Source organism: Epinephelus moara, chromosome 14, assembly GCF_006386435.1.
Source record: "Epinephelus moara isolate mb chromosome 14, YSFRI_EMoa_1.0, whole genome shotgun sequence".
In the NCBI taxonomy this organism is placed as follows: domain Eukaryota; kingdom Metazoa; phylum Chordata; class Actinopteri; order Perciformes; family Serranidae; genus Epinephelus; species Epinephelus moara.
The window spans coordinates 8,159,952-8,174,422 of record NC_065519.1 but is presented as its reverse complement, the minus strand read 5'-3'; the positions used below and the strand labels follow the sequence as shown (position 1 = coordinate 8,174,422).

General features: G+C 38.2%; 1 protein-coding gene across 1 annotated transcript; it reads left to right on the top strand.

Annotated features, from left to right (window-relative positions):
* The first annotated feature begins 4,900 nt into the window (after window positions 1–4,900).
* chp1 (calcineurin-like EF-hand protein 1) lies at window positions 4,901–13,863 on the top strand. Its single transcript, XM_050062919.1, has 7 exons — window positions 4,901–5,305; window positions 5,643–5,715; window positions 8,581–8,661; window positions 9,217–9,344; window positions 9,457–9,518; window positions 10,303–10,425; window positions 12,360–13,863. The coding sequence occupies exons 1-7, from the start codon at window positions 5,239–5,241 to the stop codon at window positions 12,411–12,413; spliced, it is 588 nt and encodes a 195-aa protein (XP_049918876.1). The 5' UTR covers window positions 4,901–5,238; the 3' UTR covers window positions 12,414–13,863.
* Window positions 13,864–14,471: the final 608 nt, after the last annotated feature.

The following is a 14,471-nucleotide window of genomic DNA, read 5'->3' as shown; positions in this document are numbered from 1 at the left end:
AAATTTGGCACAAATGTTCACTTGGAACAATGACCTGATTAGAATTTGGTGGTCTCAGGTCAAGGCTACTGTGACTTTGTTTCTGTCTGATTCTCAGGAATGCAATATCTCAAGAAAAGCTCGAGGGAGTTTCTTCAAATGTGGCACCAACGTCCACTTTGAGTCAACAATGAAGTGATTAGATTTTGGTGGTCATAGGTCAAAGGTTACTGTGACCTTGTATGTCTAATTGTTGTGAACACAATATCTCGAACACCTTCAGGGAATTCTTTCAAATTTGGCACAAACGTTCACTTGGATTTTACAATGACCTGATAAGAATTTGGTGGTCACCCTCTGCAATGTTAAAGGTCCACATGATCATAAAGAGCCCACTGCACCGCCACCTGGTGGTAAAACATAATAAATGAATTCTCATTTAGACTTATTTATAATGTTGAAAGGGTATAAGGTTATAAGGCTTAATATGTTTTGCAGCTCCAGATAGATTTTTTTTTAAATTATTGTTGGTGAATAATGGTTCTTTTGATAGCGAAGGTTGCAGACCCCTGGTATAGACCTTCTGTACTGCTGTCGGGAAATGTATGTGAAGCGTCCACGTTCTCAAAGAAATGGATGTAAGGTGGTAATTCTTGTTTTTTTATCAAATGAAATGACACTTTTTTGGGATAATATTACACGTGGTCGTATTTTCCACCGATTAACAGTTACTGGTCGTAGAGGAGGATTTGTATGGTGTCCAAATAATTCCACCAAAGCCTATTTCCCTGAGATAAACACCCTTTTTAAGTCTGCCTGACAGACAGTTAGACCAACACGCATCTTCTTTGAGTTTGAACCACTGTCAGCTTTATGGGGATTTCAGCTTCACTGTGAGCGTCTTTAAACACCTGAGACATTTTACTGTCTGTGAGGAGGATTTTAAAGAATATTCAGTGCCTGATCCAAGTGAGAAAAATGCTTTGCCCACATGTCAAATATCCTCTTGTTCCCATTTAAACAATATGATGCCTTGATTACAACTTAGCTAATTATATATAACTGTACATAAACACTCAAACAATATGCACAGGACACATTTATACTCTTGTGATCACCTCATATCAATGCAAAAAGACTTCTAGTCATGAGATGAATAACCACCAGAATATTGTTTGCTTAAAAAAAGGAAACAAAAATCTTATCCTGTGAAGTATCTCAGCATCTACTTCATCAATTGGCACATACATTTGTAGTTCACAGATAGTAGATCCTACTGACTTTGATGATCCCTTGACTTGTCCTCTAGCGCCACCATGAGGTTCACATCTGTGGGGAGTTTTTGTGAACAATTACTGAGTAGACTGACATGAGATAGGGGAGAGTGGTGTGGACATTTTTGCATTGACATAAAATAACCTTCTGTCACTCACAGACGACTTGGACAGTAATGAAAATAATTTAGTCCCTGAACAGACACCAGTGTCTGCCCAACCAGATCGTGAAAGGCACGGTTTTGTAAAATGTACAAGGAGTGTTTTCCCAAAATTCAGCCTCCCTGGGATGCTTGAGACAGTGGGTTGGTTTAGTTTGGACATCTTGTTCTGGACTAAAAAAAAAACCCTCCACCATTTAACCCTCTGAAACCTGAGCAAATCGTCTTGATTTCTTTTAAAAACATGAGCAACGAAACAAGAAATGATTAAAAAAAAACAGCAACAACAAAAGAGAAAATTAAAAACAAGAAAATTAGTTAAAAACCCCTAAAAGAACAAAAGAAAGAAAATTTAAAAACAAACAAATATGGTAATGAGCTGAAGAGAGTGCTTAAAAAATTATAATAATTCTGTGAAATAATTTTAAAATGTAATGATTGTAATTATATATTTTTCTTCAGTAGTTTTTTCTTTTTTTTTCTTAAAAAAAAATCTAAATCTTTTTTTTTTTTTTTGTTTTTCAGCTTGTGGGATTGTTTGCTCAGGGTTTAAAGGTTTAAATACCTGCGGAAGGCGTCTGAAAGCAGTACAAGGAAAGGGATGTTGCTCCACGTTTAAAAAAAAAAAAAAATTCTAAGTTTTATATTTATATTGTTACTTGTTCACACATTTGTTTAAGAAAGAAAAAAATGTTAAATTATTGTATTTTTTTTATAAATTACTGAGATATGTAATTTGGCTACGTGTAGCCTATAGCAACTGTCCCAGCCCAGCCGACCCCGCACTCCCCTACATTCCCATCCATTTCAGGACAAAATGTAATAAATATGTTGGGTCCAGGATTAGGATTTAGTGGCATCTAGCGGTGAGGTTAACGAAGTAAAACTTGTCCTGTGTAGGAGAACTACAGTGGCTGATATGAAAATGTGAATGGTCCCATCTAGAGCCACTGCTTGGTTTGTCCATTCTGAGCTACTGTAGAAACAATATAACAGACTCCAGAGAAGATGGAGTATGTTGATATAAATGACTTATTTTAAAGTGACGACAACATTATAAACTAATGGAAAAATAGTCATGAATATAATATACAGTTTATACCTATAGATGCCTCTAAATCCTACACAGTGAACCTTTTAGTTTTCGTCTAGCATCATTTGTATTACGCTTTTGTTCTTAAAAATGAGTTTTAGTTTTATGTTGTGTCATCTATAACCACAACCTTGTAGAATGCCACTCTCAGCTGTGCTTCGTCATCAGTCCCTGTGCCACAGATGTGTCTGACTAGCTTTGGGCAGATTTGACTTTACTGACAGGTGCTCAGCATCATAAACATTAAAATAACAAATGCTGCATTGAATAAATCCAATAATGAGAGCCCTCATGGAAGTAATGAAACTGTGACATCTAGTGGCTCATGTTTGACTCACATCTTAAAATGAGACTGGCTGTAGCGTTCTCCTGTGTTTATTATTTTTTCTTTCATTATTTTTCCTGTCTATTGATAATGTTTACCAATAATTTCCTGCAAGTTCTATTTTTTCCCTGTTTGTTCTGAATTTTTGAATTATTTATTCATCAAGTCCAACTCAAAAAATGTGTTTTGCCTATAGTTACTTTACATGGAGGTCTGAGCTGAATCAAATAGTTTTTACATTCATAGGTTTTTGACTTTTTATTATTATTATTATTATTAAAGAGAAGGAATAAATGTAATTTAAAGATTTCTAGTTAAACTTTTCTTGAAAAAAATAAAACACTATTTTCTAAAGCAGGATATTTTTAAAGTATGTTTTTATCATGTTTTTATTTATTAAATGCAATTGTTGGATATTATTCCAACTTTATTCAAAAATGTTTTATGCCTATAGTTACTTCACCATAAATTATTTTCACAACCATAGGTTTTGGATTTTTTTTTTTTTTTTTTTTTAAATTAATGAGAAGTTGAGAAAAGGCACACAAATGTTTTCGAAGCAGGGTCATTTTAAAATGTTTTGCTTGTTTTGCTAATACATAGTGAAGGATGTTTGAGCCTAATTTAATTACTCACACATTCATAGATTTTTTTTAATTTCCATTAATTTTTAATTAATAGAAAGAAGTAAGAAGAAGAATTGTAAGATTTTTTTTTTTTTTTTTACATGTTTTTTAAGGCAGGGTGGGGGCACAAATATTTATTCAAAGCAAGGTATTTTTAAAATGTGTTCTTAATAGGATTTTTAATTGTCAGTGCAATTTGTGTTTTATCATTAAATGTGATTATTAATTGTTAGATATTATTCCAGCTCCACTCAAAAAAATGTGCTTTACTCATATGTTGTGAGGGATGTTTGAGCCTAATTAAATTACTTTCACATTCATAGTTTATTATTATTATTATTATTATTAATGAGAAGAAGTAAAAGTCATTTTAAGATTTTTGATTCTTGGTGGGGGAAACACACAAATTATTATTCAAAGCAGAGTGTTTTTTAAAAATATGTCTTTGAAGGGATTTTTAATTATAAATGTTGTTTGTTATTGTGTTTTATCATTAAATGCCATAATAAATTGTTAGATACTATTCCAACTCCACTTAAAAAATGTGTTTTGCTCATATATAGTTAATTGTGTTTGAGCCTAATTAAATTACTTTGACCTTCATAGTTAATTTAAATTATAGTTCATAGTTTCTTCATAGTTTTTTTTAATTAATGAGAAGAAGTAAAACAAAGTGGGGAAAACAAAAATTATTATTCAAAGCAGAGCTTTTTTTTCTCTTTAAATTTCTTTAATTGGATGTTTAATTGTTAATGCTATTTGTAATCGTGTTTTTATCATTAAATGCGATGATTAATTGTTAGAAATTATTCCATCTCAACTCAAAAATGTATTTTGCTCATATATAGTGAAGGATGTTTGAGCCTGATTAAATTACTGTCACCTTCATAGTTTTTTTTTTTTAATTAATGAGAAGAATTAAAAGTAATTTTAACATTTTGATTCAACCTTTTAAGTAGTAAAAGTAAACACAAATTATTATTCAAAAGCAGGGTATTTTTTAAAATATGTCTTTAATACAATCTTTAATTGTCAGTGCTACTTGTACTTGTGTTTTAATTGTTACATATTATCATGAATTTAGCTCTATATACGGAGATTATATATATATAATATTGGAATTTTCTACAGCATCTGACCTCAGCAGCTGACCGACTGTTACGAGTGTGATTGTGACCCCAGCAGGATGGTGCCACCTCCGTAGCTAGCTTGTCTTTAGCTTGACTGACGAAAATCTGTGAATTTTTAAAATAACACTTGCTAGTTTAATTTTCAACTGTTAATTTTAGTTTTATTAATGTGTTAGAGCGATAATGTGCTGGTTTAAATCGAAGAATAGTTATATACAAGACTTTAGCTTCGAATTTTAAGCAGGCAAGAAACGTTGCTGCCTAAATCCGTGTCAGCCGTCCTCAGAGGGAGGCGGCCTTTTTTTCAGGACCTGCCCTCCCACCCCGTGAAACAGGAAGGTAATTTGGCCGAAACTCGTCTTAGGACCATGAAAGCACGACAGAACATAGAAAAGCTTTACTAGCAAACGGACTACTGGCCGAGACACATCACTCTCAGGACAGGAACAGCTGCCTGGACTAAACCCCTGTTAGCTGTGACAGCCTTGTTATCCCCCGGCTGCTTTCACCGGTAAAGCAGGTTTAGCTCGCTGAGTTAGCTTGTTTGCTAACTTTAACATAAATCCGGATTGAGGTTCTTCCACAGCTGGGTAGGTTGCGCAAGACTGCTAGCTGGTCCACTCGTTTATAACACCTTTTAACATTTCATCATGGGATCCAGGGCGTCCACGTTACTGCGAGAAGAGGAGATTGAAGAAATAAAGAAGGAGACCGGCTGTAAGTTCAGACTAATTCCTGTGCTATACATTACTGTTGCCTCTCACTGCAGTTAGCCTGTGACTTAAAGCCTAACATCCAGTAAAATCCCTTAATCACGTACTAAAAGGAAGTTGCGCCAATACAATATATTGCATGACTTATTGCAGCTGTGTCTAATCTCTTGGCTGTTTAACTGGGTAATAGTGCACACATCTAAACTCTGAAGAAGACTTGTGGTTGTGTAGTGAGGTCCAGTATTTAGGTGAAAAGCTATTTGGCCTGAAGCACTGAATACCTGTTATCTTCTGCTCATCTGGTTGTAATATCTTCCCCCTCTTTGGTTTCCTCTCTTCAGTCTCCCACAGTCAGATCACTCGCCTGTACAGCCGCTTCACCAGCCTGGATAAAGGAGAAAACGGCACCCTTAGGTAGGTAATATCATAACCACCACTGTGAGAATAAACACATTAAACACCAGCCAGATGTTGAGGCTGATGTTTTGTTCATTTCACAGCAATTTGGCAGGTGACAGACTGATATAGCAGGACGTTTCTTATCATGGAGGACAGATTGGAGAGTTAAAAGACAAGTTTTGCTTGTATGGGTAGTGTTTTAAAGTTAAAAGTTAAGAAGGCATTAAGGATTAATTTTCACACTTACAGCTTTGCAAATTGTCATCACTGTAAAACTGCCATGAATATTATATTTATTTGCTAAAATCCAAAAATGTATTTATAAAGCGCTTTTTAAAACAGGGTTACAAAGTGCTTTACATGTCAAAAATTAAAACAGATAAGACATGAAAACAACAACTTTTAAAAGAACTGATAAAACACTTTAGTGTATAGAACCTGAGGAAATAAAAGACAGTCTAAATGAACTTAAACTCAGGTAAAATCAGGAAAGGCTCTTCAATAAAAGTGTGTTTTAAGAAGGGACTTCAAGAAGACCACTGACTCTGCCGACCTGATTTCCTCAGGCAGATTGTTCCAGAGCCTCGGGGCCCTGACAGCAAACATTTGTCCCCTTTAGCTTTCAGCTGGGCCTCTGGAACAGACACAAGACCTTAAAGTACGTCCTGGAGTGTATGGTCCTAAGAGATCGGCGGTATAGCTGGGAGATAGACCACAAAGAGCCTTAAAAAGAGAGCCTAACTGAAAACAACAAGCTTATATTTGGGACAGGCCTTTAATTCCTTTCACGCAGAACTGATGCTCAGCAAAGATCTGGAAATAGAATCAAATTGAAGCAGTGTGACTTGTTTAAAAATTAGGCTTCAGATAACACATCAATTATGAATCATTCATTTGATGTAGCTCCGACAGACAATGTGTCAGAGAGACGGCACCCTGCGTACTGACACAACACCACTTTAGACAGACAGGCGTTTATTTGTCAAAATGTGTAGCCACACTGGGCTACTAAAAGGGACTGGGTGTTTAATTGGGACTAGACTTTTAATTGGGGTTTTACAGTAATTGAAGTTGCCTGCAGGATACACTTGCCTTATACTGACTTTGCCCGTTTCCTCCCTTTTTAGATGTTTTTGCATTCATCAGCTGACACAGAATTTTCCTGTAACAGAATTACAGGCAAACACTAGAAATAAACGGAAAGAAAAATATCATTTAAATTGAATTAAACAGCTCGAGCGTTTTAATAGACTTTACTCTTGCTGTTTAAAAATGTTCTGTCAAACAATTTCTATTCAGTTAATGCACTATTTGAATAAACAGTCAACAGGGCAGCACCCCTGTATTGTAATTAAAAGAAAGGTCAGCCAAAGTGTAGCAAGGCGTCACTCATTCTCTGATCGGTTTCACTGTGATTGATCATGAAATCTTTCATGTGGCTTATCATCTGAGCTCGGGCAGATTTCAAGTATTCAGTTCAGACCTCAGTGTGACGTTTTTGTGGTTTGTGATTAACTCCTCGCTCCATCCTAAGTCTGGACAAAACAAGCAATAGGTGAAGAAACAGGTAATCATTAAGGCCGAGCAGTCATCGGCAGATCAATGTCTGAAAGGTAGAATAAAAAATGAACAGCTCTACTGATTCTGAGAAGTCGTCCTTTTGAAAGTCGTTGTGTTTACACAAAACAAGTTCTTGGTTCTGCTCCGGTGATTTCAGTCACAGCACACAGTCAGGTACATTCTCATTTTTCAGCAAGGTGACATTCTTATCTTTCATTAGTTGCCACAACAGTGAGATTTCACACATATCTGAGCTGAACAACTTCCAGTCCTCCTGATGGGACAAGGATCTTTTCAGTGACTGACAATTTAAAGGTCCAGTGTAGGATTTCAGAGGGTATATTAGCAGAAATGGTTTATATATATATATTTAAGAAGTATGTTTTCTTTGGCGAAGATAAGAATTTTTGTGTTTATGTTACCTTAGAATGAGCCGTTTATATCTACATAGGGAGCAGGTCCTCATCTATGGAGTCCGCCATGTTTCTACAGTAGCCCAGAATAGACAAACCAAATACTGTCTCTGGATAGGGCCATTTGTTTTTTGCTTCAGCTGTCATAGTTAGCAGCCCCTCCCTGACAAAAGCATTTGAAAAACTCGAATTTTTTAAACGTGAAACTGCTTTATTCAGTGTTTTTACCAGTTTAAATCTTCTAGACCATTTGTTTTGGAGATTTGGCTCCCAGTAAAAACCTCCTGAACAACGAACGGTGAAGGAATCCTAACCAGGAGTTCCCGCTTGGCACATGGGAGAAGTTTCAGCTGGTTGCAGTCTGCAATCTTCACCGTTCTTCATTCATTTTCAGTAACCGCTTATCCTGTCAGGGGTCACGGGGGGCTGGAGCCTATCCCAGCTGAGAGGCAGGGTTCACCCTGGACAGGTCACCAGACTATCACAGGGCTGACACATAGAGACAGACAACCATTCACACTTATATTCACACCTACGGGCAATTTAGAGTCACCACTTAACCTGCATGTCTTTGGACTGTGGGAGGAAGCTGGAGCACCTGGAGGAAACCCACGCTATGCAAACTCCGCACAGAAGGGCTCCCCCACCCTGGATTAGAACTGGGAACCCTTGTGCTGTGAGGCGACAGTGCTAACCACTGCACCACCATGCTGCCTTGCCATTAGATCAGACTAAATCCTACACACTGTTCCTTTAAGATCTGTCGTAAATTGGGGCATAGGCTAGCTCACCTGGTAGAGTGGGCGCCCTATGTACATAGGCTACGTCCTACTGTCTCTACTGATTTTATGTGTTAAAGTATGTTGTGTTGGAGTTTAATTTTGGTCGTATCTCCTGGTGTCTGCAGCCGAGAAGATTTCCAGAGGATCCCGGAGTTGGCCATCAATCCGCTGGGAGACAGAATCATCAATGCGTTCTTTCCCGAGGGGTGAGTCGTCCCTGTTATTGGTCTGCTGTGTTTGGAGAGCTTGTTATTTCTTGCAGGAGTGTGCATTATAGGTTTGAGTCACCACCACCACAAATCTGAACGAGGCCACCAGGCTTCTCAGTTGTGGCTGACTGGCTGCAGACTTGAGACGCTCCGTCTTCTCTGCCAGCTCTGTGTTCAGAAAAAAATGGACTGACCACTGCAGGTTGTCTCTGCGCATTCTGCAGATGTTTTGCTGTTTTATCAGTCTGAGAGTTGAAAACCAGATGTTTTCAAATGTATCATTAAAATCCCAAAAAGTCCGATGTGTAGGCGATTTAATTTTAGCTGCTGCTCGTAATGGTTTATAGACGTGTTCTTGTTGCTCTGGGTTTGGGTTGTTTGCGTCAGAACAACTTGAGAGCTTGAAAAGTGTTTGACTTTGTAAAATGGTGTTAGGTTACGACTAGTTTTCATTGTGTTGCCCGCACGGATAGTGTTTATGTGGAGTATAAAGGTAATCTGAGCTGCCACATATTGTACTAAGTCCTTTTTTTCTCCTTCTCTGGTTTTCAGAGAGGATCAGGTAAACTTCAGGGGCTTCATGCGCACCTTGGCTCACTTCAGACCCATCGAGGACAATGAGAAGAACAAGAACGCTGCTGCCAGCGAGCCACTCAACAGCAGGACAAACAAGCTGCTCTGTGAGTGTACAGCTCGGTCACACGGGCGTGCCTGGGTGGAGGTGGTGACCAGTATTGTGTACATTCACTCACTGCGTCTGTCTTGACTTGTATATTTCTTTTATTTTCCCAGTTGCTTTCCGTTTGTATGACCTGGACAGAGATGACAAAATCTCTCGGGATGAGCTGCTGCAGGTGAGTGGGTCGGTTTGTCATGTAAATACGCGGCTGAGTCACGGTACAGTTAGTGGAAACAACAGGTTCACGCAATAACTCAATCAGCCAGATGGTGAATAATTTAATTTCAAAGCAGTCCAATAGAAATCTCTTGTAATAACATTTGAAAATATTTGCTGTCCAGCCTGTTCAACAAAGGAACAAATGCTATTATGCAATATCTGTTTCAAAATGTTCCACAGAGAGGCAATTTCCTTGTCAATGAGAAGACTTTGCCCTTGTGCTGATAATGATGTGATATCTCACCTTAACTACAGGTTGATTTTTCCCAGACAGTGTGATATCCTGTATTTTGGCCTCCTTCGTGTCATCTGTTGTCCCTCCGTGAAGCCATCTCGGTTTCAGTGACATTGTGTGACCTGTAATTGCTATAAGCTCGGGGTTAAATGACTCAGACAGATCTCTTGTTTTGCACAAAACACTTGTGTGTCGCTGCTTCATGTGAGGCACGAGCCTCTGACACCCTGAAACATGCAGCTCAGAGTAATGTATGTTTGCCTGTTTTGCAGTTAACACGTCTCTGCTGTATTTCTAATCATGTATTTCCTGCAGTGAAGCGAGGCCGCCGCGTGCTCGCTATTTAACTGTAATAACTGCAAATTATCTTGTGTGGTGCTGAAATACATGCTGTGCCATCACCGTACTGTTTGGGCAAACATCATGACTATTATTTAATCTTTGACAGGAAGTGTTTCACGCTGGTGTTCATTAACCATGGAGGCATTTTGTTTATTATTTACAGGTGTTACGGATGATGGTCGGTGTAAACATTTCAGATGAACAGCTCGGCAGCATCGCTGACAGGACCATTCAGGAGGCGGACACAAATGGAGATAACTCCATTTCCTTCAATGAATTCATAAAGGCAAGTCTAACATACATGATAAGACTTTGAAAAGACTTTGAAAATACTTTTAAAACACTTAGGTCTGACATCCTCTCACATCTGAAGAGTTTTTTTGTCACAGGATCACTATTTGCAAGACTTCAACTAAATTCCTTGTGAGATTATTTCCCATCCTGGTGGAAAATATTACGCCAAACTCCCTTTAAGAAATATAACATATTAACCTTGTGTGTCTGCAAAAACACATCACTCGAGAAACACATGATAAAAGGCGTCATATTCTGGAATTTGTCACCATAACTCGCTACCAGCCTCTGTTGGTTCGCTGCACTGTTTCAGTGGGAGGAGACTGTGGGAATGAGAGGCCAATTGTTTCAAAAATTAAGATTTCTCATTTAAAAAAAGGCCAGTTGGTTGATCAGATACCTGCCAAATTATAACCGACTCTTGTTCACTCCACAACTCCACCAGTTTGTCTTTGTTTTCCTCACTACAGGAGAATCGAAACTTGTTCACATTCTTGTGCCTCCCTGGAGTCCCCTCCATGTTTACTCTGTATCCAGTTTTCTGCTTTTTGCTCGGTGCTGGAGAGCACAGCTATTGGATGTTGACAGTGTCCACGTCATTGACAGTCAGTATTTGCAGGAGTCGAGACTAAAAACTCAAGATAATATTAAACATCTTTAATTTTATCCCAACGTCAAGCCAAGAAAAAGAAAAGACTTCAGACAGCTCACACTGAGTTTATCACCATCTTACACCAAACGATAGAGATCAACTGAGGTGATTTTATTCTGGCACTGGAGATTTCTCTGCGACAGTGCAATAGCTTGAAAATTCATTTGGCGTAAGGCTGATATTACTCATACAAATTTCTTGCGTATGTTCTGATGCTAAATGTTTCTACTTCACTTGGCCACAGAATTAAAAAGAAGTCCAAGGACACATTTTACATAGTGCGCGATGTTTGTGCACAAATAGCACTTGTATCGTTTTTTAGTTACTCTGAGAGCAAAAGATACGAAGGATGAATTATTTTAGGTTAAACCTGGTTTACATTATTTTGAGCACAGTTTCTCAATTTGTGTGAATAACTGCAAACTAATTAAAATGTTTTCGTGTGTGTTTAAAGCTGTAGACAGTTACTTTTACACAAAGAACCTTTTGTCATATTTGCTGAATGAGAGTGCACGAGACAGTCTGTGAAAATCAGGTTCCTCCTCCTCATAGTGCTTCTAATGGCATTTGCTAGTATCTGCTGCATGTGAACAAAAATAACCAATCAGAGCTGAGGAGACTAACACAGCTGTCACTTGTGTCAGTCACTGCTCATGAACTGTGGTCAGACTGGGCAGCACTGATCAAATCTGAATCAAGATTCTGTTACTGCATTGCCTGTTTCTCACCTCAAATGTTTCCTAATACATTTTTAGTGTACTGTTTAGCTGTAGAATGAGAAAGTTTGTCCAAAAAAAAAAAAAGCCGACTGACAGAGGCAAACTTCCTTAAATCTGACTTTGTGTGTTACACATTAAGCCCAGTTCAGACCAGTGATTCGCTACGAGATGAAACTGTTTTAGACGTTGCAGAGAAAAGTTGCAGCTGTGTGAGGTCAAGCTGGCCGATGGTGTCACCTGCAACTCAGCTGGTTTTAGAATGTAAGGCCAGTCGCCTATTTCAACAGCCAGTCAGCTTGTGGTGAAGTCACGTCAAAATGACCGCAGACGGCGTTTTTTCTGGCCGAGCCCTCTGTTTCCATCCTTGGATTGTGCCGGTGGGTCACTGCTGCTGCTCACTGTGTGTGCTGATGCTTATTGAGAGCGGCGCATTGCAAGTAGTTGCCTGATTCATGGTTTCGTCACAAATCTTTGGTCTGAACTGGGCTTTACAGAAACACAACACTGAAATTTTATTTAGCATCTAAACTTGTTTTCTTTCGATTGTTTCCTCAGGTGTTGGAGAAGGTGGACGTGGAACAGAAAATGAGCATCCGATTCCTACACTAAATTATCTTTTTCTTTTTTTTTTTCCTTTTTAATTTTGGGTAGAGCTTCAACATGTCAGTTGATGTCAGAATACAACCTCATCCAGCTTCTCCGCAGGCTGCTGTGGCCCCACACTACGAGTACTACACGCAGTCAGACCAAGCATTAGGTAGATCATGTCATAGACCTGGAGTTTCTGCCTCCGCACTGCTCTGTAAACAAAGGGAAAAGTTGCGTGCCTTGGGTTGTTTTATGCAATGTCACTATGTATTTTTTTTCCCAGTAATGGAACATTATTTATTAGACAACTTTCAGAGGGTCACAGTTCGTACCACTGCTGTTCCACTTTTCACATGAAAAATGATTTCAGAGCACGGTACGATGAAGCTTTTTGCTATTGCAGTGAGTAAGTTTACTCTTGCTGTTCCATGGATAGGTAGCACATGTTGCGTCGGTGTCGGTATAAATATGCAGTAGTTCAAAGCGAAACGTGTCGGATGTGATTCCACTCCAAAACAGACAGTGTTTTTAATGCTAACAGGATCTTATGACTCCTTTTTTTTTCGACTTGTGGCAGAGCAAGTCAGACCAGCCGGCTCGAAGTTTGTCCCTTGAAGCAAAGCAGGACCTGCTCCACAGATTTTTGTGTTTTACTCACTGAAGTGCCATGGCTGTGGTTCCCCCCTTTGTAACTTATTATCTCAACAGTAAACTGGAACCTACGGCCATGTTTGTGTGTATTTTTTCATATGGGTTAACCTAGCTACTGCCAATAGATTGTGATTACCTGTTTAAGTTGTTGGACTTCAACCAAAGCAAGTTTGACCCTGGTAACAACGAGGGGCCTGTTGGAGCCACTGCTGATTCAACATGTGGATAATGTGATATTTAAACTGCTTATTCATCATAGCTAAAAACTGTGGTGGCAAAAATTAGGATTTCACGCAAAATGCTGATATCTCTTGCTTAGTACGTGTGTCTTCCCTCGCACAAGTTTTAGTAGATTTGCAGAATGGTATCAATAGGATTTAGCTTTTAAAAGTGTCCCCCTGATTGAGTCTTAATAAAGCCCCTGTGGACTAGTTAGTTTATAGATTTAGAACAGGTAAACCCATATTTATATAATCAGTCTTGTCATACGTCAATCAAAATTGTTGGTTGACGTATGCACTGCTCAATATTTGTCTGGCAATTTATTTCCAGATGCTAAAGAGAATCAAATGCATTCAAAATATATTTTCTGTACAGGCTCGTGATCATGAATATTGCAAAATGTCTGACCCTTTAATGTTTAATGTGAGTGAGTTAAATCATTACAAGGACACCCTCCAGCAGTTGAGAGCAGGAAATACAACTTATTAATCATTATGTGATTACCAATCAGATATGATTCACATGTAATGTGACGTTGGTCTAGGTATTATCAAGGTGATTCATGAATTTGATTTGAATAAACTAAGTGCCATGCGTGCGTTGTCTTGTTCATTTACATTTTATTCTGGTTTTATTTTAGTACTTAGACTGTACGGACACTTATGTTGAGCGTAAGAGAGACAGCTTGCACTATAAAGACTGGAAACATACAAATGCAAACTGATGCCCAAACCTGATGCAAAAAGATATGTAGCTATGATTTATGAAAGTTTATAAAATGTGTCTAATGTGTTAAAATAGGGTTGCAGCTGGCAGTAATCATTATGGCCGCTCATTATCAAAATCTCTATTTCCTCTGAGATGGTTTCTTATTTTGGATTTGGACTCAGTAGTTAGCCTCACTAAGGAGACTCAAGGCTAGCCATTACTATTGAAAATTGGCAAATTTTAAGCAAAGGCGCCAGGCCGTAGATGTATGACGCACATAGTTGGCAAGCTGTTGAAACTTTTTTTTTTTTTTTTTTTAATTAAGTGTATAGGCCACACATTTATACATTTAGAAAATGTAAGAATCAATTCATGGCTAAAACGATAAAATTAAAATGTTCAAAAACAGTTACTCATTTCCATACATTTGTTTGTCAAAACCACAGAGAGCCACTTGAGCTTTCACATGTTTTATATGGGGTTACCAAGAGATTTTGT

Coding starts and splice junctions, on each gene's coding strand:
- chp1 (XM_050062919.1), top strand. CDS start 5,239: ATGGGATCCAGGGCGTCCACGTTACTGCGAGAAGAGGAGATTGAAGAA. Junction 5,306..5,642: donor AATAAAGAAGGAGACCGGCT/GTAAGTTCAGAC, acceptor TCCTCTCTTCAG/TCTCCCACAGTCAGATCACT. Junction 5,716..8,580: donor GGAGAAAACGGCACCCTTAG/GTAGGTAATATC, acceptor TGGTGTCTGCAG/CCGAGAAGATTTCCAGAGGA.